The sequence below is a fragment of the Leptosomus discolor genome, chromosome 3, assembly GCF_034619465.1.
Source record: "Leptosomus discolor isolate bLepDis1 chromosome 3, bLepDis1.hap2, whole genome shotgun sequence".
Classification (NCBI taxonomy): domain Eukaryota; kingdom Metazoa; phylum Chordata; class Aves; order Leptosomiformes; family Leptosomidae; genus Leptosomus; species Leptosomus discolor.
The window spans coordinates 82,335,660-82,360,938 of NC_141393.1; the positions used below are offsets into that span (position 1 = coordinate 82,335,660).

General features: G+C 41.9%; 1 protein-coding gene across 6 annotated transcripts; it reads right to left on the reverse strand.

The window, feature by feature from the left end:
• Nucleotides 1-553: 553 nt before the first annotated feature.
• On the reverse strand, nt 554-25,269 carry SH3GLB1 (SH3 domain containing GRB2 like, endophilin B1). 6 transcript variants are annotated; one of them, XM_086462848.1, is made up of 11 exons: nt 25,148-25,269; nt 20,442-20,583; nt 17,674-17,802; nt 15,826-15,959; nt 15,340-15,432; nt 13,189-13,227; nt 11,704-11,727; nt 7,818-7,907; nt 7,200-7,300; nt 2,005-2,236; nt 554-1,029 (listed from the first exon to the last, which is right to left on the reverse strand). In XM_086462848.1, exons 1-11 carry the CDS (start codon nt 25,217-25,219, stop codon nt 922-924), a joined length of 1,164 nt encoding a protein of 387 aa, XP_086318974.1. In that variant the 5' UTR covers nt 25,220-25,269; the 3' UTR covers nt 554-921. The 6 variants fall into 6 exon arrangements, with proteins under 6 accessions (XP_086318974.1, XP_086318972.1, XP_086318977.1 ...); XM_086462846.1 differs by having other exon boundaries at nt 13,141-13,227; XM_086462851.1 differs by lacking the exon at nt 13,189-13,227.
• Between the last annotated feature and the right edge of the window lie 10 nt (nt 25,270-25,279).

Sequence of the window (25,279 nt, forward strand, 5' to 3'; positions counted from 1 at the left end):
ACACTAATTGAATCCAATTAGAACATGACAATAAACTGTCGCGTGAGAATCGTGGATGCAAATTTCCACCCGAACCTATAATCTAAACAAATGTATGCTCATCTCCAGAACTACCTAAATGGAGAGAGACAGCGCACGTTTGGTGAGCAAAACGCAGTGCTTAATTTAACATAAAGGCTGATTTGCAGTTGAAAGAATCTCAATAATCACGAATCAAACCGAATTAGCCTCTTTTTCCGGAAAGCAATTAAATGGAAAAAAAAAAAAATACAAGGCAAGAAGAAACCCAGGGCAGAACACACGTCACTAGCTTGTGTCAGTCCACCTAGGTGCAGTTTAAATCTCACCGTACCAGCAGTTTGCCTTGAGCTTCCAACAGAGGGAAAACCACCGTTTTCGTTTTTCAGAGGTGATTAAACGCACAAGTTACGCAGCAGACAGCCCCGGCACATCTGAACTCCACCAGTGCTGGGAGCAGACCCACAGGGACTTCTTCAAGGTTTGTCTCTCACGTTTGGTTTCGGTTATTCAAATAACGTGCGTTACACCCGCATCAGTTCACAATAAGTTTATTTTATGTGAAGAAAAGCTTTGCCATTAATGAAAAATTTCAGTAGAAAACAGTACCTCCTGCTTTCAATCTACGTTACTCAAAAGTAGAAGCTTGTATTAGTGAAAACTTCAGTAGAAACAAATCTGTAGGAAACATGTTCTTGGCACATGAAGTAAAAGCTTTAAAACACATTAAGTTTGAATAAAGTATTTACCATGCAACCATGCTGGCAGAAAAGCCAGTTTGTAATGGCTGGTATTTGTCCCTCAAGACAATAACATGGAAGACGCTTAAACCTGCTTACACGACGTTAATTGTATATAAATACCGTGTCGCCATAATGGACAGTCTTTATGGAGGCCAACCCTTTAGTTTAGCAGTTCTAAATAAGTAATAGGCACTTTGCCTTTCTGATTTCCCCTTTCACCCATCAGCCAGTCTGAATCCATGCCAGGGATACTGTACACTGTTATCACCTAAAAAACAGAAACACATTATTATAGCACATAATTTCCTTGGCCTGGGAAAGAAATTAGTCTACCTTCACATGATTTCCACGGTCTTGGAACGGAGATTAACCAAGTTAAATAGAGCATTTAATGTGAGCATCCACAGAACATCATCTAGTGCTCATAAAAATTATTTCACTGGTTCATGGGAAAGAAGTAGATACGGCAGGATATTTTAAAGTCCCTTTTCTTCCTGGTTAAATTCTATACATTAGTGTTTCTTTTCTATTATTTTTTATCTATAAATCTTGTATATCACCATCAGCTTTAACAGGCAATCTAACAGAAAGTTTGCTTGATCTTCAAGTGCATGACAGAGAGATGGCGTCAACGTGCTACATCTTAACAGAAAAATCTTAGGCCAGAGCTTCCAAGTCACTGTCTAGACAAGAAAAAAGTCAAATAGAAACATTTAAGTAATGCACATTGAAAGTCTGAAAACTTTTTAGCGGATGCTCTTCTTCAGGGTTAAGCTACAGCCGCACCACCGGGTGGATCTCCCTTCCGGCACCCTGCGTCACTGCGTACCCCCGCCTGCTTTGTACTGACTCTGACTTAAAGAGTGCTGGAACGGCAATAAACACAGCACAATCACCACCACCGAAACAAGAAGTAGCTGCATCTTCATATTCTTCCCAAATGGCAACATTTAATGTTTGAAAGACTAATTGCATCGATAACAGTGCAAGCAGATGGCAGAATTGCATCCTGACTGGCCAGCAAACGTGCTTGCAAGCCAAGCTGGGGTCACAGATGTTAATGCTCACTAGACTATGAGGGCATACAGGTACAGGACCACGCTCTCAGAGCGCTATCAAAGTCTAATTAAGAAAAACAAAAAAATCAGCTACACAGATTTCTTGATGTAGCACACCTTAACTGGCTCGTCACAAGCATTCTGATTTTACTTCTAAACGATCAGGGTACACGGAAAACTCTTACCTCATCTGCAAGGAGCGATAATTCACTGCTGTTGGCAGCGTCGTAATCATAGAGAACTCTCGCTTTCCTGCTGCCACTGGAGGACTTCAGTTCACTGATGCCTGAAGTAACTATGGAATTGCTTACTGAAGGCAACGAAGCAGAGGCTGAGGCCATGACTGAGGGAGCAGAAACGCTCTGCACAGGAGCTGAGGAAGACTGATTATTGTTCGAGAGGAAAGTAGATGGAAAGCTGTGGGAGAAGACAAAATGGAAAGAGTAAATCAGTTCTACGTGGGGAGTTATAAGTCCTTCCGTGCCTAAATTAGTGTTCTCGCTTTTATCAACTGCAGAATAAACGCCCATGGGCAGCAGTAATGGAACAGCAGATACTCATATAAACCTAACCAAAGGTACTTGTTCCTGACCTGTAGTATAAATCAAACCAACAGACTTAAAAAGAAATACCGCCACTCTTAAAAAGAAAAAAGCAAAACCAAGAAAGCACCGTGGGTCCGGCTGAATTCGGCCTGTATTTTAATAAACAGTTCTTTCGACAGCTCTGCCAGTAAAAGCAGCCTCCAGCTCCTCCTGCTCATTCCTCAATTATGTGGCTACACAAAAGATTGTGCTGGTGAATGAGATCAGGGAAATGTAATGCAGGTTAAAACCCCAGCCTCCCTCTGAAAGAAAAACACCCCACAACTATTTTTGCGATCTAAGTCACTTTGTTGGTTCAGCACACTGCATGCTGAAAAACAAAAATACTCGTTATGCTAAAGATGAACTTATATCAACTTAAGCCCCTCCTTTCTAGGTCAGGCTGCTGCTTGTGCCGTGCCAGCTGCAGTGCTTGCCAGACCCTTCTGAAGTCAATTAAACTCATTAACCTGCCTGGACAAAAAGAAAGGGATAAAAAAAAAGTGTATAATCTTCCACGAAGTTAGCGTGCTGAATCACCACAGACTGATGAGAGCCAGAGCAGATACAGGGGAAAGGACAGAATAACGTGGCTGAAGAGAGGAAGGAGCAAAGGGAAAGCAAAGCAGCAGGAGCTTTCAGGGCAGTGGGGTAGGAGGAACGGAACAGCAAGGGGGGCAACGATGAGCTGTGAGGCTGTCTCACGCCGCTCTGCCCTACGCCCTGGGATGCAGTTCCATGGCAGACTCAACTTGGCTGTTTAGCAGTCGAGGGAGTCATTCCCTGTCCCTTTGCTGCCTGCCCTTGTTCCAGCGCTCATCTGACGCTGCCTTAAAAGCAGGCCAACGGAGGCGTTGAGAGGTGGCAGAGCTGATGCCACCAGGGTCAGCGAGTAGGAGTCAGGCTGAGTGAGGACGACGGGGAACTACAGCTGCATTTCCTTCCGTTATTCCGACCGGTTACACACCAACTCGTCAGGCAACTCCCACACATAACTCTACTCACCAGACCTCCATAGATTCTTTTTTGGGAACATCTGGGATGTGGATATATTACACACATCCCCCTCCCTTTTTTTTTTTGCCTACTCTTTTGGCACAATGAAGATCTATTCACACTGTGTGTACAAACCTGTCAGAAAAGTCTCATCTCATCCCTTCCCACCTATGCTCCCCAGTCACAATCTTCCTGAAGCTGCAGTTCAGTGGCATCTTTAACCATATAAAGCAAGACCAGAACCTTCCCACACTCACATCTGCAGCATTATTGGTGCTCATATAATCATAAGAGGAGTTGGTTTAGGGAGCTGGTGCAGGTCAAAACTAAATCTATCAATATAGTGACTGATTTTTGGATCACGTGGCCATGAACATAGGTGGAATTAAGGTAGCTCAAACCTGTAGCAGCTGGAGCAGTACTGCACACAAAGTTTACAGTTTCACTCTATACTTAATCCGGTAAATTTACACTGTCACCAGACAGGGTGGACCCACTTCTCTGCCCCTTTTTTTTGTGCAAACGTTCATTCTCTGTCATTTGAGTGAGATCTAATAATTTTTTGCCTTTGAGCTGATTCAACATCCGATCTAACACAAATCATCCAGAAGATGGCTAACCTTCCGTCAGAACAGCTTGTTAAACATGGTCACCTCGCAGTCGTGCAATTGTTCCATCTGACTGAAGGGAAACAGCAGGAGGACCCTGTGAAGGACAGAAGTAGCCCCTGTACAGTCGGACCAAACTGCACGTAAAAATCGGGCAGACTTTCTGGAGACTGTTGTGAGTCTAGTTAGCAGTTTACCACTGTCAAAAGGAGGAAGCCCCACTTCCCCTCTGGCTTATCTTGACCTCATTTGATCATAAAGAGCTGGGTCAACTCACCAAGAAGAGACTGCAACTCCACCAAAAACAATTTATTTTTTTTTTTATTTGCCAGATTAGTTTTTCAAACCAGTTCATCGTGTTCCCTGAGCAAATCAAATGAGCAAAGCAAAGGGAGGAAAAGCTAGACCCCACGTTTTTGTAGGGATAACTCAGCTGTGCCTCACGATGTATTTATTACATGATTAGCTGGATATTGCTAAATTACTATTTAGTACGCTGCTAAACTCGCTCTCTGTTAACACAGCAATTACTCGTAAATCATTCTGCCCAGTTCAAAGGGTCACTGGTTTGTACCGCTAGTGGAAAAGAAAGCCAAAGCGTTATAACCACTCTGTCAATCAGTAAAGCATTAAGTCTCACCCTTTGCAAAGCCATACGTAGGCATGTTGCTGCAAAGCTTCAGCTATACAGAGGTTGTCTGGGATTTTTTTTGGAACACTGGAGTAGCAGGAGTTTCACAGCTTGGAGAGTAGGGGACTAGTAACGGGCAATTTGAAAAAATATTATGCTAAAGCTTAGGCTTGGCTGTCAGGGAAGCAGAGAAAATTCCAAGCAAAAGCAAGTTATCAGCAAGAAAACAAAAAAAAAGCAGCCACAGTACCAGGATATTTGAAATAGATTTGTTTCGTTCAGTCTGAGAAAATGAAAAAAGAAAGAAGAGAGATGGCTTTTAATCTGGGAGATTTGGTTCTTTAAGCAGCTCTACGGGAGCCCTCCCCTGTTACTGCCTTGAAGAGAAACATCCATAAAACCATGTCTACGTCTATCAAGAGAACCAAGCACGTGTTTTCCCCCTACTTTCCCTACAGCTGGCAGGAGAGTACATCAGGAAAATCAGTGCTCAGCTTTGGAACTTGAATAGTCTCAATGTGAACCAGGTTAGGGTTTACACCCTAGATTCTGACCTAGGTAAAACATGTAATACCCATCTACTCTGAGAACCAGGTTGCTATTTTAAACAACAAACTCTCTCACCTTCAGTCCACCTCAAACCAAAAATAAGTCCTTCACAGCTCTTTGCTTTCATATGAGAACATGACACAACGTCATTCATCAACGTGTGAGGAGAGCACGCGTAACTCAGCACTAACTATCCCTTGTCAGCCAAGGGAGCGCTGGCAAACACAACCAAAACCCAGCCGAGTTGCCTAAGCTGTTTTTTTTTTTTTGGTCCTGCATCTGCCTACGCATAACAACGGAAGAACACGACACGTATCCTGCTCGGTTGTTTATTTAATGCAAGTGCTACCCACCACACGCCCTCGGCTGAGGAACTCCTCCCCAGCAAGGAGCACAACTACAGACCCAGTGCTCTCCGTTAAGAGTTCAGTGGGACTTCCCTGCGCGGGGAAGGAAAGACACACCCCAGAGTTAACACCGGTTTAATCCACACAGGCAGAGAAGCCTCACGGGGCTGCTCGAGGCATTCGGGATTCTGCAAAGCTTCCACGCTTTCGGTCTTCTAGCAGCCATAGTAATTGTCAAAAATACTAATCAGATCACAGCCACGTAAAGGTACGTCCTGCTGTTTTCCTGAAGGCAGTATTTTCTTCAAATATACTTTTTTTAATATCTGGTATCAGTTTACACAAATTTTAAACAAAGACAGCTGGACACGCTATCCACCCTAAAGCAAGGGGCTTTTAAGGAGGAATATGTTCTTCCTTACATTAAGAGTATGATGCTTAAAGCTTTCTGTTTGGTAAATATACTAGGGTAAGAGTGCAGATTTTAAAAACTTCCTCTCAAAGCAGTTGTGTAAGTATTCGTCACTTCATTTTTAATTGCAGATGCTCTTGTGCTTAATCCAGTAAATGTTTATTGTCAAGCTTTCAATTCTACAACTTGCATTTATGCGCTACCAAATCTTATAGCTGAATACTTCTTTCAGTGGAATGTAACTTCAAAATGTAGCTTTTTTTTTTAAATCATAGTTTTAAAGTTGTTTTTTCCAAGTCTTTAAACTACCCACTCAAACAAACTGAGGAAAGGAAATCCAATGCCACAGGAAGTTGCAAGTCAGGAAAAGGACAAGACTCAAGAACACTTTTGTTTCTACTTCCTTGCCATGAAAAACATAAACAGAGACACTTTATAGAGACAGTTATTTCGAACAGACACTACAGTAAATTTCTAAGCACGGACAACTCTTCAATGCATATGCTCACCTAAGTAACGTGGTCTGGTGGTATAACCCTAAGAAAGGCTGATTTGTGAAGAAGAATTAAGGTGGGGACGCTGTATGAGAAGTACGTAGATCTCTACATCACCACCAATCGCACAAGCAGGATCTGAGCATAAACTAACATCAGTTTCTTCTCGTACTTTAAAAATGCTAAACCCACAAAACGGTAAAACTAGACAAATTCTCACCCCGCTGCGAGTGCTTTGGATTGCTGCTTACAGGTATTATGAAATACGTTTCTCCCTAGATACATCATCCATGCTGGCAACCCACCTAACGGTGGAGAACGCAGTTTTACTGGAAATCAGGTAGTGCCCTGTAGCAAATTAAGAGGTAACAGGAATTTACAGGCAGTACCAGAACTTCTCCCACACTGCATAGTGGCTTTGTAGCATGAAGCATAAGATACCTGAATGATTACAAGTAAACCTCTAGAAATTCCTTTTTGTGCCATTCAATGAGGGTACCACGGGCTCACCTTCCTCAGTCGCAAGATATGCAAAATCTCAGTAAATCAGCCCTCAAAAGGCATTAGTGCTGCATGTAAGCTTAGAGAAGTAGTTGCACTGGGGTCATTACATATTAATTACTTGAGAACAGATATATTTCCCTTCAGTCCAGCACGCCTGTGTGTTCACCACTATTATTTCAGCGTAAGTTTTCCTACTTTTCATAAGCACTTAGAAAAAAAATAGGGTTTTTTTCCTGAAGTTTTTAGTGTTACTACCTTCCAAGTTGTTTCTGGAGATCCAACATATATTGGTAACATTGTGCATAGTAGGTCATCTGAGCTTCAACAAAATCATTGAGACAGCGAAGGTGATGTGCCTATAATACAGCAAAGAAGTCAAGATTTTAGTCTGTTTTAGAAAGAGTGGTCAGGTGCTAACGCCATGGTAACAGGAATTTACAGGCAGTACCAATATTGGCACACAGGGATTTACACCACGTAGCCATAGTGCCTGGATTTAGCAGGTAACCGAGCTAAAATGTCACAGAAAACTATATATGAGCACAAAAAACAGGTGCTGTACAAGCATCATGCCATTTCCTTACATTGTTTCCACGACAGACTAAATATTTTAGCACATTTTTGTGGTTTCAACATTCCGTTGGTCTGATGAATGGGAAGCCGAGTTTAATGGATAAAAACGAAAGCTCCTGCGTTCTCAAGGTTAACGGGAAAAGAAACTGGGTGGATACTAAACTAGAATCCATTCGGTCGGATGCTTTAACACACCCAAGTGAAACCTGGCAGCCCCGAGTCGCCAAGTTGCTCAGTGGAGTTATTTTTAGCGCGTGCCCCCATCCCGCCTTCCCCCCTCTGCCCGGGGCGGGTACTCACGTGTGTGCTGCTGATCCCTTCCAGCAGCAGCCTGGTAATCTCCGCTTGACGGTCAAACTCGCTCTGAGTCATCCGCACCTCCTGCTCAGACTGAAGCAAGGACAGGCGTTAGGTATGGGCACCACGCGGCCCCGGTACGCCCTCCCACCGCCACCCTCCCATCTGACTCAGAGCTGCTCATACCAACGCATTCATCACCGGCTGAGCTGGTTGAAACGCGAGCTTTTGCTCTGCAGATCTCTCCTAGGCAAAAAAAGCGATTGCATTTTGGGTGCAGAAAGGCGGAGGCCCCGTACACACCACAAACGGCTTTGTCGCCAGGCACCTACCACACAGAGTCAACGTACGCAAAGGGAGGGCGTGTTTCTGCCAGCAGCACCACCCCACCTCTCCCAGCCTCTCCCATCACCATCTCCCTCTCCCAAACCATCGCCATAACAGTGTCTGCACCCGGGGTTCTGCCAGCACAGCAGTGGCAGCCAAGGACAACGTACTTTTCTTCCATACTTCAAGTTAACAGGGCTCTGACCAAATAATTTAGGGTAAACTTCACACTAATTTTTATCAGGGAACTGCCCAGCGATCAGCTGTGCATAAGTCTTGGACAGTAAGCTGTAACGGGATATTTAATAAATTAATGTCTCATACTGGCCACCAAGCTACTATAACTATTTCTGGAACTTGTCATTGAGGCATCTTTAAAAATAAATGCAACCAAACCATAGCAAGTGTTCTAACTTGAATTAGAGTAAAATTGCTATTAAAATCATAGGATTTAAGTTTCATATTTAAATAATTCAAATATATTCCTTGTTACATATTGTTATCAGCAATTTTTAAATAACAATGTTGTAGCAGTTTTAAAGGACTTCCATCTAGTACAAGCCAAAATTAGTGGTGTTTTTTTGGGGGGGGCGGGGGAGGACACTACTTAAAAAACCACAGATACATAAAAATGTGTTGTAATATCTAAGATTTACTGTTCCAAGACAGAACGTCCTCAGCCTGGAATCTGGATTACCTTGCCTCAATGCTTAAATGCATTTAGTACCTTGTTTCTAAAAATAAACCCGAAGGCAAAAATCTGCATGAAGTCCAAGATGCAGCAGTTACTGTTCTCAACAAAACAGGGCAAGGAAATGTATTTTCAGGAAACTTAATGTGATGATACCGATAAAACCATTGGTTTCAAAAGGATTTTATGTATTTGCAAACATTCTGCTCCTGCATTCTGCTCCTGTTAATCAATATGAAAAGTCACATGGAAGGATCTTAATCTCAGAAGTGAGCACGGAAGAGATGCAGTTACCCAAGAAATGTTTTTCAGGTGAAGTCACTGCAGCTGGGAAGGCTTGCACAGTAATTAAACAGCGAGGAAGCAGCTACAGAGTATGGCGTGTTTCTTACTCAAAACTGAGATAGCAGTGCATGTGTCAAGTTACAAACTAATTCGGTTTTCAAAGTTCATTGAGGCGAGAATCTTTGCTCAGAATTTTCCTATTAAATCTGTATTAATATCAGTGAAATCCACCTGGCAGTCCTTGAGAGTAAGGACAGAGGAAAACAGCAGATCTGGTAACCAAGCGGGGAAGAAAAGCATTCCCTTCCGTATTGGCAACATCTTCAATGCCTTTAAAAAAAAACTCAGCAAAATCATAGGTAAACCATTTATCTGGAGATAAAGAGTCTAGTCTCTTGCTTCAGAACACGAGCCCAGTTTCTGAGTATGAATATTCAGAAATTCACAAACTCCAAATTTCACATCGGAATATATGACCTTTCAGAAGTACTGTGCAACCCTGTAGCTAAAGGATAACACACAACCACAGGAGCACAGGACATAAAATCATCTTCCTACTGTTGTTTTATTAGGCATGCCATTAGTAACACAGTGAGAACGGATTTATCCATGCGACCCAATATAGCTGGGCCTCCTTGTCTCCTTTGGAGTCAAAAGACAGACAGGAGCTCCTCTTGATCCTCAAAACCAGTCTAACCTCAACGTGCTGAACACGCCAAAAGCCTCTGCTCTTTCCACTGACTACACCAGACACCTCAGAAGACTCCTAACAAAATTCAGATGTTTGAAGTGTGTAACATCAGTACCTACCCCATGTGGTTCACAGTACAGCATTTAATATCCTCTAATTCCACATTTCAGAGGAGAAGTTAAACCAAAGAAAATGTCAGTGACACCATGCAGATCTTTTGTTCTAACTCAAAAAAAACCCTGTAATTCATCTAGAGGTTACTGGGCAGTCTGAAATCCTTGTTGGGAAGCTTCTCAAATTGAAAACATCTATGAATCTCTTCCTCCCAACTTTCAAACACAGAAGGACAGATTGCCTTTAGAAACCTGGATGGATTAGCGTTCCTTCGGCACAACACGTGTGTTGTAGTTTCTTCTCGACAGTCTCTGCTTCTTATATGAGTAATAAAAAAAAAAAGATAACCTTGAATTACAGTATTTATTACAAGATTTAAAGCTTTTAGTCTCCTTTATGCTATGGTTAAGCACTTCGTAGTATTTCTTTTTCTCTCCAAGACACAACCAATTAGATTTCACTATCCTTAAAGTTGCTTGTCATCATCTCTGAAAAGCGAAGTTTTATTCATCATTGTCTTATAGCTTCCAGATTGGTTTTGTTACAGCAGTTATACAGTTCCCCTGCTATCTTTTTCCCCAAAATAGTACCAAGAACTCCAGCAGACTGGTTTGCTGCTTCCAAATTGTTACTTTACTTAAATAGTGAAATAATTCTCAAACTTTGGGATCAAAGTTGACCTAACCCTCCTTTTACAGTTCAGTCTCTAAACTCCTTCTTCCCCCTAAACTCTCACACTCTACGCATACACTCCTCTGTTTGCACCGTAACTCACAAGAAGCTGGAACAGAAAAAGCCTTAATTTCTCTCACAGCCCCAAAGATTTCACCCAGAGTTCCACATCCCAGCTTCTAACAGCAACTCCCTGCACCTCCCACAGCTTCCTATCTAGTCCCACCTTCAAAACCACACTCCAAAGCCCCTGCCCTCCCGCTACCCTTAATTTTTATTTCCCCTCCTCTACAGAAATCCCCCCCCAAATTTCTTCTTAACTGCTAGCACAGCTTCTCACAGCCTGTTCCCAACACTGCTTTGTCAGAGCCAGCCAGCCTGAGAGCAGCCCTTCTCGTGGCGCTGGAGCGGCCATCACCCAACACTCCATCAGCTCCGCTGAGCTTGCCCCTGCGCACGGGATGGCACGACGAGAGAAGGCTGCAGCTCCCGTCCCAAGGCTAAAAAGTTGAGTTCACGAACCGGCCTTCAGCCCAGGCGCAGTTTTCAGGTGGGCCCACCTCCTAACTTGAGTTGCTTAAGATAAGCCCAGCATTCTCCAATGACACTGGGGAAAAGGGTGGGGAATAAAAAAAACCAACGCCCTCCAAAGCAGAGTCTGCTCCGAGCTTCTTGCATGCACTGCAGCACTTCAGCTACTGTTCTGTGCTCTGGGTAAAAGCTAAGGATCTGTGTTTTTCAGGACAGTTTAGATTACCAGATCCCAAGCTTCCTGAAAAATTTCAAATAAGAGATAATTTTTAACAGGATCCCATACCAGTACAATTTGAGAGACAACTCCTGTAGTTGTTTTTCTACTGTATCTTGTCACATGAGAACCATATGGGACGAAGTGACAGCCAGAAACAGATTACTGTAAAACAAGCCCCAGGCATTGGGGCTTGAAAGTCGCCACTGGAGTCTGAAAGGCCCTCGAGGGAAGCACTGTGTTCTGATGCATCAGGCTGCCAGCATCAGACTGCAATCAACAACACGCAATATCCTTTATCACGTGAGACCGGCACAAGTTACGGTTTCAGAATTGTGCAGTTTCTAAATTGTTTACTTACTTTTGTCACTTCCTCAGCCCATATCTAGTCAGCATTAAGAGTGGGGGAGAAAAAAAATAATAAACACATACAAACTTAGATATTGGTGGTACTTTAATATAGGATGCAACCATACTTTCGCTTTTAACCACTTTCCTGTCCTCAGAACTCCATAGGGGTCTGAGGAGTGCTGAGAGTCGGTTGCCCAAAGCCCTTCATATATAGAGAATGAAACTACAATGAGCATGGACAGCACTACATCTGTGAAATAAGTTAGATACTGAAGAGCGTATGGCTTGTAGAACTTAGACGTTACAAGAATCTATTTAAAAGAAGCTTTTACAACATAAGACATAACTACTTAGAAAATGACATGAATCAGACAAACTAAATTACGTGACGGAAGAATTTAAGTTACCTTAATGTGTTAAAATACTGGAAAACTATGGAAAGCTATTCTCATTTTAACACCACGTTAAGTCAAGATTGAAAGATGAATGATTTCTCTTGCTAATTTCATTACCAGTTTCCTCTTTCACAAGCATTGTTACTGAAACCTAAATTGAATTAAAAACGCTACAGCAGTGTCTCAAACTGAGTATCAATGTAGTAGCAAGGAGTACAGCAAAACCATAGAACTGCAAGGAATTTACTCTAGAAGTTAATTACTTCAGCTTGCTGTTCCAATTCCCTCTTGCAACGCAGTTCTCCTCTAACCTTCGTTCCCTGCAGTTGTGGGAAGATGACACAACCAGGACTTCGGCACGAAGAAGCGTGTACAAAGGTTGCAGAAGCAAGTCGTAACGAACAAGTTTATTCACGCTCTTATCTGATCACGAGCGAGAAATCTGGAACACTAATTGAGATCAGACCCACTATGCTCTGCAGATCCAAGATCCAAACCAGGACAGGCTGAACAGCACCGTCCCGGCTGTACATAACCGATTAACCCCTTCCCTTTCCGCTTTCACAATTACGGTGCCGAGAACAGGGGCGTTCATGAGGCCTTGCAAGAAATTTTGGATATATTGTACCCTGAGTTAAGCCATTCAGTTATTCAGTTTAAGTTATTTGTAAAACAGTTCTTGGAAGGATTAATTTCTACATATTCCTGGTTACTTCACATAATTCACTCCTACTCATATTAAAAAAATAATAGGAAAATTAAATAATTCCTTTTCCTTCGATAGCTGAAGTTAAGAAGTGATGAAAAAATCACCTCCTTTGCATCTTAAATTTACAATCATAAATCAAAGAAACCAGAATACAATACTGTATACTTCAGAGTATCAGAAGTATTCTGATACAAACCACATCCAATGCTGTACTGACATAAGCATATTTACTCTATACCAACCCAGTTTGGAATGGAAAACATCCGAAACAAGACTAAAATGAGCTGGATAGCAAGAGGAAACATTTGATAGGAAAATGAATGAACACAGGAGGCCAACAAACCTTTAGCCATTTTACATGCAGCAAGTTGAGCACGTAAGAGACATTTACCATAATGTTATTCTCTTCAGGCTGAGAGGTGTTTAGTTGCTTAAATGCATAGATAAAAGACAAAAGCAAGTTACAACACTGAATACAGCAGGTGAACAGATTATTAGCGCAAAGCACTGCAAGTTTAAGCTAAGCAAGACTGTGAGCTGAATATAGGCAAATAAAATTGGTTAGATTTCTATTTTAGATACTGATCTAAGCTACTTCAGTTGTAGAGTAAGCGTGGGAGAAGGTAATTTCATCAAATATTAGGTATTTTTATAACAGGGAAAAAATAATCAGATGTAGATGCAATTTATCACTTTATCCTGTCAAAGAAAGCAGTAAAACATCAAAGCTGGCATCACAACTCAATACACTGTGCTCATCTCTCAGCTCAGCACTGCTTGTGAGGTGTCTTCCTTCATAAATAAGTCAGCCAGCAGAAGGTGAGCCGTTTGCATTACACCTACATCCAGGTTAGCTCTCATTTCTACACCACAGAAGGTAACGTAGAGATGCCATTTTTTCATGTCTCTGGGAATTCTACAATCCAATACTTCTTAAACACGCACACTGCTGTTAAAGTGTAATTAAAAATTGAAGTACAGGCAAGGTAGTGAAGTAAGAGGCCTAGAGTTTCATGCTTTGCCAGCACTAAATTATTTGTGCATAAAACCGCGAGTTACTTGCTATATGAATATTTAAGACTGGTCAAGTAGTAGCAGCAATGGGCAATAATTTTGTCCAAGCACCAAGCTCTGGATGATTACCCTGGTGATGGAACACCAGTGACGGTATGGAGCCTTTCTTTTAGTACTAAGCTCACGGGAACAATTTCTTTATGGCCCTTCTATTGCTTTAGAAAGAACAGTTTACACCTGCTACCGTGCTGCAAAGGAAGTTAACAATGAAAATACTTTCTTGTTTTGGGAAACTTAACTCTGAACAAACCCAAGCAAAGGAACAGTTTGCTATCCACTGCCTCTCCACTCATCACCTCCAAATTCCACTCCTAGCTGAACAAATCCCTGCTCTGCTCTCCACTGTTAATCTTACAAATTAAGCAAGCTTGACAAATAGAGGAGGAACTTTTTTTTTGCATAAAATGGATGTAACGTAAGGGGAAATGCAGGCATAGACTTAAAAAATACAGAGAGTTTAAATACACAGGGACAGGGTGCATGACATGGAGGACTGAGACACAGAAGCAGAACTGTCAGGTAGAGGTGACGTTGGCTTTTTTAGAAGGATCACCATGCCAAAGACGCTGGGTACTTTATCTACAAATGCTCAGTCTCAGAGATGATGCTTCCAAGATCTTTCAGTGATCCATTCAGAAAATCCAGCAAAATCTGACAGTCCTGCTTCTGCCTCCTCACCACGTACACTGTCCCTGTGTATTCCTTCGGTATCTGTGTGCATGAGCACTACTGCATTAACTCCTCTGGGAGAAGTCACTTTGTCACTATCCCTCGTCAGCCGCTGCGCTTTCAGGAATGCGGACAACTATGAAAATGCTATAAGCACACCCTGCTGAAATTGCACACATTCGATTATCTATTCCTCCATTTAGAGGCAGTTTAAGAGTTTAAAAGGCAAAAGCTTTTTAGTTTATAGTCATTTTAATCTCCTTGAACGAGCATTTCTTGAGGGAATAAGAAAGGTTTAGAGATGTGACTTTAAGAGTCTCACTCTGCTTGGTGGTGTGAAATAATAAACCATATGGAAAGAGTCAACTACAAATACGTGTGATATAGAGAAGTTAGAAGTATAGACAGGTCCATCAGTTGGAAGTAATTATACATATGCTTCAATGCTTGTAGAGATCCAAATGCCAAAACTTGACCTCTGAATGATTTTTATTTACAACCACCTTGGCAGCAAGCCATCAGCGGCAGCATAGGCTCACCTAGTATAGAACAAGGGGAGAACATTCACTTGGGTCAAATAAGTTCAACTTGATGGAATAACTAAAAATAGAAGTTGATCAGCAATTTGTTCTCATTTCGTGGCATTCCACTGCGGCATTTCTTACAAAGTATCCAGAAAAATAGCGAGGGCCAGAAGCTATGATCAGAAATATCACCAAGCAGTCGAGTTTGTAAACACAGACCAGTAAGTTTGAAAGTTACAGACAAATTTAAAAAAAAAATAAAAATATCTACTTACTGCAGCTCGAGCTTCTGCAACTTTTGCCTTCTTCAACCTGGTTTTTGCTGCATCCAAGTCTAGCCTTTTGTTTTGTAATAGTTTACGTTCTTTCTGGAAGCGAGTTCGGTTAGTTTGTGAGAATAGGTACACATACTCAAAAGCAAAAGCCTCTCTACTTGGAATTGTTTTTTTTTAAATGACTTATCATGTACAAAAAGGTTCTTCCATTGAACAGAGAGGCAGAATTATCCTAATATTTCTCACATGTTTTATATTCAAGATCTATACTTTTAATAGAATAATAGTTACAAAAAGCACGTTTTCAGAATTATTTTTATTTTACCTGGTCAAAAGGAAGGAAAACACACCAAAGGCACAAATTCTACCCAAGTTTTTTCTACATTACTTTGAGGAAAGCAATAATGCCCAATTATCTACTACTTTGTTTTGAAGATTTACAGTTACAAGGGTGTGAAATGCTGAAAAAGGCACAATTCAACTTACAGTAATAGTTTTGTAGTCTCCTTCAATAAAGTTTCTTAGGGGAGTGAGAAAGTTTATAGCAGAAGTTTGAATTAGTTCTCTGTCTGCTGTCCCAATTCGCTTTTGTGTTTCTCCACATTTAATGAGCGCATTTCCTGCAAAGGGAAAAAAAAAAAAAGTTAGTTTCAGCGAGATTCAGGCAGGTGGTTAACAAAACAGGTTTCTACAGGCAGGAAAGTTTAGGCCAGCAGTTTGAAAGACAATCCAATGCCATCACAAGGGCTTTCAAAAGAAATCCAAATCAGCGACAACAACAACCCTCAAAAAATAACAAACAGAAAAAACCTCCCACACCAAAACAAACAACCACCCAAACCAAACAAACCCATTTTTATTAGTAAAAATCAAAGGTCAAGGCAAGATTTCAACGAGAACAGATGGAGCACTGTAGAAGTGGCACGAACTATGGCAGCTCTGCTGTGAACACCTGGTTTAGAACTCGATATTGTACCTGCTTATTTTAATCCAACAACTTTCTCCCCTTACACCACATTTTTGTTTAAGGTAGTAGTTGGTAGCAAGGAAGAAGCTCACTCAGCTACTGGAAAATAACGTGCTTTTCCCCACCAGCATCCACTCCCACTTCTAAATCACATTTGTACATTAACTGAAAAATACTTTGAAATTGGTTGGGAGTTAGGTACTGAAACTGAAGACAGTGCTTCAGGAATAGTTATTACGCTTCAACAGGCTGACACAGCTGAGGCAGAAAAGACACTAAGTTTTCAGAGAACTAAAATATTTTGTGACACCACATGAACGCTAACGGTGTAGCTATCCTCATGCTAAAAGTTTATGTTACCTGCCTGAACTCAAAATTCTGCAAGCTAAGGGACAGTGGGCCTGTAAGTACAACCCCATTTGATGCCAGAAAGCAGGACTTGGGGCTGATGACCAGAGGGAAGGCCACAGATAACAGCACAAAACCATGTGGAAGAGGAACAAAGCCTGCCATTATTGATTTTGTACCCCTAAGTCTTCAGTAAAACATTTACTTTTTTTTTAAGTGCACTTCCCTTCTTTTCAAAAGGAGGATCATTATTTCCAGATACAAAGAACTCATTCTTCCCAGAACAAAAGTTTTCCCTCCCACTGCAATTTTGAAGAAAGCAACTAAAGGGAGATAACTATCAGACCTCGACTGTAGCCTGTATTATACATACAGACACCTATGCATGCCAGTTGGTGAAGTTAAAAATCAACGGCTAAATCTGTTATCAGCAACTTTATGAGTTGTAAAGAACACTGGAATTAGACTTTAAAATTAATGCCAGCGTGAAAAATCATTAGATACAACACCCTCAACCCTCCTGTCACAGGTATATACATTTGCTGGAGAAGGAAGAAGATTTAGATTATGGTCTACACTCCCATCTTTAGCAAAATATTATATATAAAGAAAAGCAGGAATACTGTAGAGAGGCTCCTTACTAAAGAAATTAATTTCAGGTAACATTTTCACTCCACACTACAAATAAAATGCCTGTTGTCAGATGTGCAAATGGGTTCCTTGAATGAGGAAACTACATTCCAGAATTATTTGTTCTGGTAAGAAAATTATCCATCCACAAAGACAGTTATCATTCCAACAGCAGGTTCCATTTCTAGATCTGGATAGCATCATCATCGATCCCCTAATGCCCAAAGTTACACAGCAAGTCATCTCAACGCCATACAAAAGCCATTGAACTGTTTTCTCCAGAGGAAGACAATTATCATTTAACATTGTTAAGAAAAAAACCTAGATCTGTGCGGTTTTTTCCCCCCTTCACTTCAGCAACACCAGACACATTTTTTGCCTCTACTTACCATAGGCTGTTCCTGGGCCAAATTCATTTCCAGCATCAATCATATACTGGCCTAGTAACTCCGGATTATTCATGCGACTCGGTGCTTTGCGGTCCAGCTTCTCATAGACAAATTCTTCTATTCTGGCATCTAAAAAAAAAGTTTATTCCAAATAATTACTGACATTCAAAACACAAGTTAGGAATAGAAACAAAACAAAAAAAGAACAGAATTTCAAAATCTGGACATTAAACTCAACATTAAGTGAACAATACTGAGCTGAAGACGCTGTCCATGTCTGTCATGCTACGTTCAAGGGTTTCTTAGAGCCAAGTGTGAAAGTGAAAAATCACACTTTTCCTCTCCCTTCTATCAGCATATTTATAGAGTTTTTCAAAGTTTTCTCCAGAATCTTCACTGTAAGACCATAACAGAACACTTCTCCTTAACAAAACCAGTCTTTTTTTTCCCCTCCAGGAAAAAAAAAAAAAAACAAACACGGAAATCATTCACTAGAATTAATGGTGTAGGAATTCAGTTCAACACCTACTGTAGGTTCCCTATTAAGGTATTTTAAAAGTTTGGTAGCTCCAGGAATTATATCCTTCCTTTACCACTCTCCCTGCTTCCTTGAAATCCTCTGAAAGAAACCACTAAAGATACTAGAAAGCGTTTCATCCCGTATTCGCATCTTTCCTTAGTTTGAGCAACAAAATTATCAAAAAAAAAAAAAACCTCGTCATGACTACGATCATTAATATCCTCCTACCAGAGCATTAAGCCATGGTATGCTTCTTGGGTGAAAAAGCCTCACAGACATTAAGGGACAGTGAATTACAACAGCAAACTCCTCAGGTACAACACCTCGTTTCTCTGAGCAATTGTTTTGACTTCATAACTAGCTCACTCCACTTACGCAGGCAGTATGAACGAAGTTCAGCCTGCAATAGTCCAGACAACCACAAAGCAGCTCTCCAATGAACCTGCCACTTCGATGCAACCAAAAATAATACTGTTAATTAGACAACTGTCATCAGCACCGGACTAACTAACTACTCTCTCACAAAGGTTACAAAAATTAACCTGACACAGATAAACATGGGTGCCAGTGCATTCCCTGGCGCTGAGGGTGAAGCAAAAACGATCCAAATTCATGGGGTTTTCTTTATGCACAATATTTATTTTTGATTAAAGGACAAAATTGAAAAGTAATCTAAAATTATTAAATGACAAAACTGAAAAGTAATCTAAAATTATTGGACTATTACATGGATCTGACCCAAAGGTACAATTAAAAATGTGATTGAAAGTGATTTTTCCTCCCCCAGAGAGGGTCACTCCATTAAGAACCACCAAAAGCAGTGCTCTACAGCATGTGATAGTCCTCCCAAGCAGGCTGCCGAACAGCTGAAGTTACAGTCACAGCCCAAGACCGCTGTTTAATGCTGACTATTTTTAGCCATCAGAAAACTGACTGGTCAGCATAACTGAGATCCTACCACAGATTATCCTTCCACTGAATCTCCCTCACACCATTCTACCAGCCTTCAGCTAGTGATTCAATATTCTACATCTCAAAAATTCAACAGGTACTACAAATACTGAATTACACAAACAAGACAACTACTTCCCCTGGCCTAGATAAACGCAGAAATTTGAGCTGGAATATTCTTTAAGCTCTACTGCATCTTTCCCACAGGATTAGTTGTTTTGGGTTTTAATGTTTGGGTTTTTTAAATGGAACTAAAGGATGAAACAGGCTTCCAAAATAACACTTGAAAGACGAGCATTATAAAGAATTTATGTACTACTTGGCATTAGAGAAGTGCTATCATGTATGATTTACCTGTACTAATAAACCCTAACACAGTACGTTACTACAAGGAGAATATTTATGTTTTCAGTGCAAAGGTATTAGCAGTATTATATTTTTATCATTTGAGGAAACCTAAAGGAAGTTTAGAATTTTTTTGGTAATACTAGTTCATCGAGTGACTACAGACCAGGTCTTGACTTGAAATCTAGATCTACACACTGAGCAAACTCCTACAGCTCCCAATCTAGCACAACTGCCACGAATGGCACAGATAACTGCAGGATATCAGTCTGAAACCGAAATCCTCGACATTACTACTCATAGCAGCAACTTCAGAAACAAATAAAATTAGCACACCAGAAAACTACATTTCTACCCGTATCTTTTCTGTTATTGTTCTAGTGAGAGATTCACCAGTGATGAAAACAGATTTGAAACTTTATTGTATTGCCTAAGTACAGTGTAACAATCTAATCATCCTTTAGCAAAGGAATTGTTAGAGACAGGCATTTCAGTTCATCTTGCCTGCTTCAAGCTGAATTGTATTGTGCAGACAGCTTACAGCAATGAAATAGTAATGACATTTCTTGAGCCGCTGCATCTACCCCATGAAAAACTTCAGAGTTCTTACAGTTACTCAAGATTTCAGGAATTAAGAAGGGGAAATTCCATTCAACAGGAAACAACTCAAAAACCAGTCAGCCTGAGACTGACCGGAGCACAGAACCAATGCTATGGCTTGAAGAGCTCTGTCTTAAAGCTTTTCCCATTTGGAGGGTTAATCACCAGCAACCAATACAGTGTCTCCGATTCTCAGTAGCTCTTCAAAATGCGCTTTCCCTAACTCCAGCCTTCACATTTTAAAACTGCTATATTTAGTCATTACTTATGCAACAGCTATTGCAGCAAACATTTACATTGGCAGATCTGTTAAGTGAAAAGTTGCAAACAAAAAACTTGAAGGGCTCCTTACTTGGATTTGGCTGCAGTAATACTTCAGTTTGCTTTGTTATTTTTTCTGTCCACAATTTAGTGCATTCTGCTTTGTTAAGAAGGTTCTCCAGGTGAGCATCCAGCTCCGTCTTCTCTGCTTGACCAAGCTTTTCTTCTGTGAACTATGAGTCAGTGAGGTTGAAAATACTCAGTTAGTTCATAGAAATCACCTCCCAGGACAAGTTTAAGACAGTCACTATTCGCTCATGTTAGCTGCAGATCATGTTTTCAAAGATATAATCATTATCCAGTCACCAATAAAAATCTAAGGACAAATTCGAAAGTTGTTAAGTTCAACACACACCCTTACTATCAGAAAAAAAGGGAGGGGAGGGTGTTAATCGGACCAAGACTGGGAAGGTAATTCACAACATTATGAAGAAATCCTCTGCTCTGCTTGGTACTGAGAGTTCTCACTTGAAGCATCTCATCCAGCCTTGCACAGTGCACTTTGAAACGTGAGCCAAAAGACAGTCCACAGGTAACAAAGACAATTAAAAGATTACGTGAATCTTGCATATTTTGAAATGAAGTTTGTCCCCTCTCCCACAGCAAATCCTGAAGACACAAATTCTCACTGCAGCTACCTTTAACGTGTTTAAAAAGAATTTTGTCCTGTCCACAGCAAACAGGACAAGAAGTAGTGAGTTTCAACTTCAGCACAAAGATTTGAATTAGAATTCGACATTAGAGAAAGCTTTTAAAGACAAGGATTAAAAGCTAAAATAGACTTCCCTGCGAAGCTGTGCAATATTTATCTTTGGGGCGGGGGTGCTTTGCTTTCTAGAACAGAACAAATCAACGTCCGATGAACTGTTTTGATATAACCGATCTGGTTGTGCCTGACAGAACAGCAAGATGACCTCTGCTGCTCTCTTCCAAGCTGCATGTTCAGTAAAAATGAACTACAATCTAACTCCACTCAGCTAAATAAATCCAGCAGGCAATTCATTTCACTTGATATTAAAGTCATGCCAACTCTTATTAATCCACAAGCAGTTTGTACTTCAATCCCAGCTCTCTGGGAGAGGGGGAAGCCACGCGTTTCACATCAGGGATCCAGGCAAAACCGGAACCGAGGGTTTTGCCTGCCTCTCTTCAGAGCAGTAGTTCCTCAGGAGGACGATGATCTCATCACTTGACAGCCTGTTCGAAGTCAGGCCTTTTCAGAAGAGCCTGGCTTATGACTAAATCCCTAACAAGCTTACCAATTAAGAGCACAATAGGGCTGGAAGCCTTTTTGACTGTCAAACTTCATTCTTAAATTCTTTGGTGGGATATTTAAACTCGCAGTAAGAAATGAGAACACAATACAAGTAAATCACATTGTCCAAGTTTGTTTTCATTTCCATCATATGTAGAATAAAACCAACTTGGGCAGCGTGCACATCGAAGGTCTAGATAAACGGCGGGGCCTTTGCAGTTCGACATAAAAGCAAACTGCCTTCGTGAGACAGTTCAGGTACAGTATAGGGAAGAATGGAATTTATTTATGGATGTGTTACCACTCCTGTTTAAAAGGCTCTTCAAAAAGATGTCAGGTACTGTAAGTTGTTTTCAAAGACTTTTACAGAGCCATCATAATACAATATTAATGGGTTTGAAATTGTTTTTTACTAATTAGAGTATTTGTATATAAAATGGGCTTTCCTATTATTATTTCTATAAGTCTTCTCAGCAGCGTGAAGACTGCTTGAAGATTGCAATGTCGGATTTCACACACACACTTACAGGAAAAAATTTTAGCAAAAGGGAGCAGCATGGTAAAGAGTGGTTTGGCAGACGTATGGTTTCCAGCATCAACGTAACACAACAACGCTGCCACTCTGATTTCTCATCTTGGTTACCCCAAAACTGGAATTTGACCTGGTCTTTCCATTTTACATCCTTTTTCAGACACTACTCCAACCGTTAAGGATAAGAGCAAAATAAGGAAGGTGGTGCTATGAATTAAGAATTTTTCTTCTGCTTAGAAAAACTGTTCCAAGATAGGCAGATACTAGTGATTTTCTACTTTGATTAGAGCTCTACAAGTTTTGTTTTCCTTTTTATTAAAGCTTAAAAAACATCATACAGGCATACTTCACGTAAGCACTTGCTGCAACAAATCATACCAGTAAGCCACCTAATCCATTCACCCATCTTCATTAAATTCAAAATACATACACAAGTTGCCTGAATGCAACCAGCTCATGCAGGAGGGAATTGGACTGGTTTATATACGACTGGGTTATCACAGCCCAATCGACATTTCAGGTCTATACTGCAAAATTACCAGGAGAAATCGCATTAAGATAGGTCCCTCACTTCAGGTAGAGGTCAAAAATGTTTCTGCCACCAAGGAGTCAAGGCCCAGCTCATCCCCAGCCACCACGCAGGCAGCTTGTCGACAGCACAGCCTGGCAAGAGGAAGGACTCCCATTCCTATTGCTACACTCGATGGCATTATTTATTTCACCTCAAATACCACTAACTACAACCATTTGTTCCGCAAACTGCGACTACTGCAAGACTGACTGAGAGCAACCCCTTCAAGCATTTTCTGCCTGCCAGAAGGAAGGGCAGGCTTTGGATGAAGATGGCCAGGTAGGCTTGATTTTTCTGTAGACTACTGACTAGAATATGGCAGTCTGAACGCAGTTTAACCTCATCCACAGAAGGAACAGGTTTCCAGGAACATGAATATCAGGCAGTTGTGGGTGAAAGAGCCCCAGTCCCCTTGTAACCGAAAAGTCTGATAACCCTTGGAAACACTAACAAGACATTCACTGTCTTGTAAGTTGAAATGGAACTTTTAAGTGGTTTTCCTACATACCATTTTATGCTGCTGAACTGTTTTATAGGGTTTGGTGGGGGTTTTTTTGTTTCTAATATCCCAAAGCAACTAGTGTCAGGTCATATTACATCATACAGCAACACCTGAACATAAGAGTTCAACTCTATATACAGAACTGTAATTTGTACAGGAGGACACAAAATCTACACCCAGATGATATTTTTAAAAGTCCACAAAATTATCACCCCTTAATATTATCTGTAGGCCTTACATAGTAACTTCAAAAAAACAGGGGAAGGAACAGTAGCACACAGGAGTTACTCAGCTTATAAAATGATGTTAGGGATTTGCTCCTCCCCCCCAATGGCTTCATTAAACTTCTCGTTTCAGGGGAAAGTGGCAGCTGGTAGAGCGAAATTATTACTTCCACGTTTCCACCGAATTTCAGTTTGGACTAAACAGAGAACTAACGTAGCAATTCAGATGTAAACAGATGCAGACCAGATGCAACAATGCAGATAGAGCATACTGGAGTGAGCCACAGTTCACACCACCTTTAAACCACGACAGACTGCAAAAACCTACATTAGATTTAATGCAATAAGCTGATTTAGATGTGAAAAGTCAAGATAAAGAGAGACGAAATCACAAGGTCTCATCACAGGATCTTACAACGAAGGGTGAACTGCATCTCCTTTTTTCCTTGTCCAGCAAGAAAAGGGAACGGGGTGGAGGCTAGAAAGAAGGAGATGGTCTGGGAAACATGTAGAGCTGGAAGAAGGGGGGGGAAGCACGGAAAGACCTCCACCACAAAGAGAAGCCACAACGACTGCTTTAAGTTCATTTAAATTTGAACAACAATGTTTTCTGACGAGTGGGCATTTTCAGAGCTCTGCTGTGCTGCTGAGCATTGGTTCTGCGCGAATATTGAGATTTAGGGCAATACGTCAGGCCGATCAGACCAGATAACAACTTTAAGCGCGTTCCAAACCTGTCTGTGACCCAGCGAGAACTCGTGAGAAACCGAAGTGGATTACTAGGGCACCGCTTGGATGTCCACCTCCCTACAGGAAATCTGTTCAGGTTTGATTACATAAAGAAAGGGGATTACGGCTCAAGACAACAGCTACGGAACAAAAGCCAATTATAGTGCCCTTAGCGTGAAGAAAGGGGAAGAACCGATTCGGAAACAATGGGATAGCAAACAAGCTCAGAAACGAAACTAAGCGCCAACAAAATCAAAAAGCCTAAGCAGACACATACCTTTACTTGTCACATTAGACTTCTTAGTTTTACCGAGCAGGCAGCGAGATACATTTTTAGCAGCCAAGATAAAACACCAGCTTATTTCAGGCGAGACACACCTTCGTCCTTTCCATGCATAAAGTCCGACCGTACCTCCTCGCAGCTGATGCCTGTTCAACTCCCTCCCCACCCCCCCAGCCCAGGCGCCTTCTCCCCTCTCTGCCTACCCTGACCTTGGGCTGCCTCGCCGCCCCCACCCGCCAGCCCCCCGAAACTGTTCTACAACCAGCCCGAACGAAGTCCCCGGCTCCGGCCAAGCCCAGGGCTAGCAGGGGACGGAGCTGGCTTGAGAAGGCGGCACCTCCCAGCAGCGCACCGCCGCCCGACCAGGCCACAGCTCTAGGCTCACCCCTCGCCAGCGCAGCCGGGCCTGGCGCTCCCTCAAAGCCAGGAGCCCGCCGTGGGCCCAGCCGCCAGCCCGGACCCCCCCATAGCCGCCGCTCCCCCGGCTCGGGGAGGAGCAAAGCGGAGCCGAACACCCCGGCCAACGCCCCGCGCCGGGCCCAGCGGCAGCGGCCCCGCGGAGCCAGCCCGCGGCCTCCCCCTTCTCCCCGAAGCCCTGTCCCGCCGAGGCCTCCTCGCACTGGCGGCCGACCGAGGCGTACCTGCACGGCGCGGCTGAGGAAGGTGCCCGCGTCGGCCGCCAGCTTCTTCACATTGAAGTCCATGATGTTCATCTTCGGCGGGGGAGGGGGCGCTGACTCAGCCCGGACACCCCCGGCGGCGGCGGCGGGAGC

What these genes read in the sequence shown, in the direction of transcription:
- SH3GLB1 (XM_086462846.1), bottom strand. Translation starts at nt 25,219, where the DNA reads ATGAACATCATGGACTTCAATGTGAAGAAGCTGGCGGCCGACGCGGGC. An exon ending in TGGCCCAGGAACAGCCTATG is followed by an intron (nt 15,960 to 17,673) that starts GTAAGTAGAGGC and finishes TTCCCTTTGCAG; the next exon opens with GAAATGCGCTCATTAAATGT. An exon ending in AAGGGATCAGCAGCACACAC is followed by an intron (nt 7,301 to 7,817) that starts GTGAGTACCCGC and finishes GCTGTATTATAG; the next exon opens with GCACATCACCTTCGCTGTCT.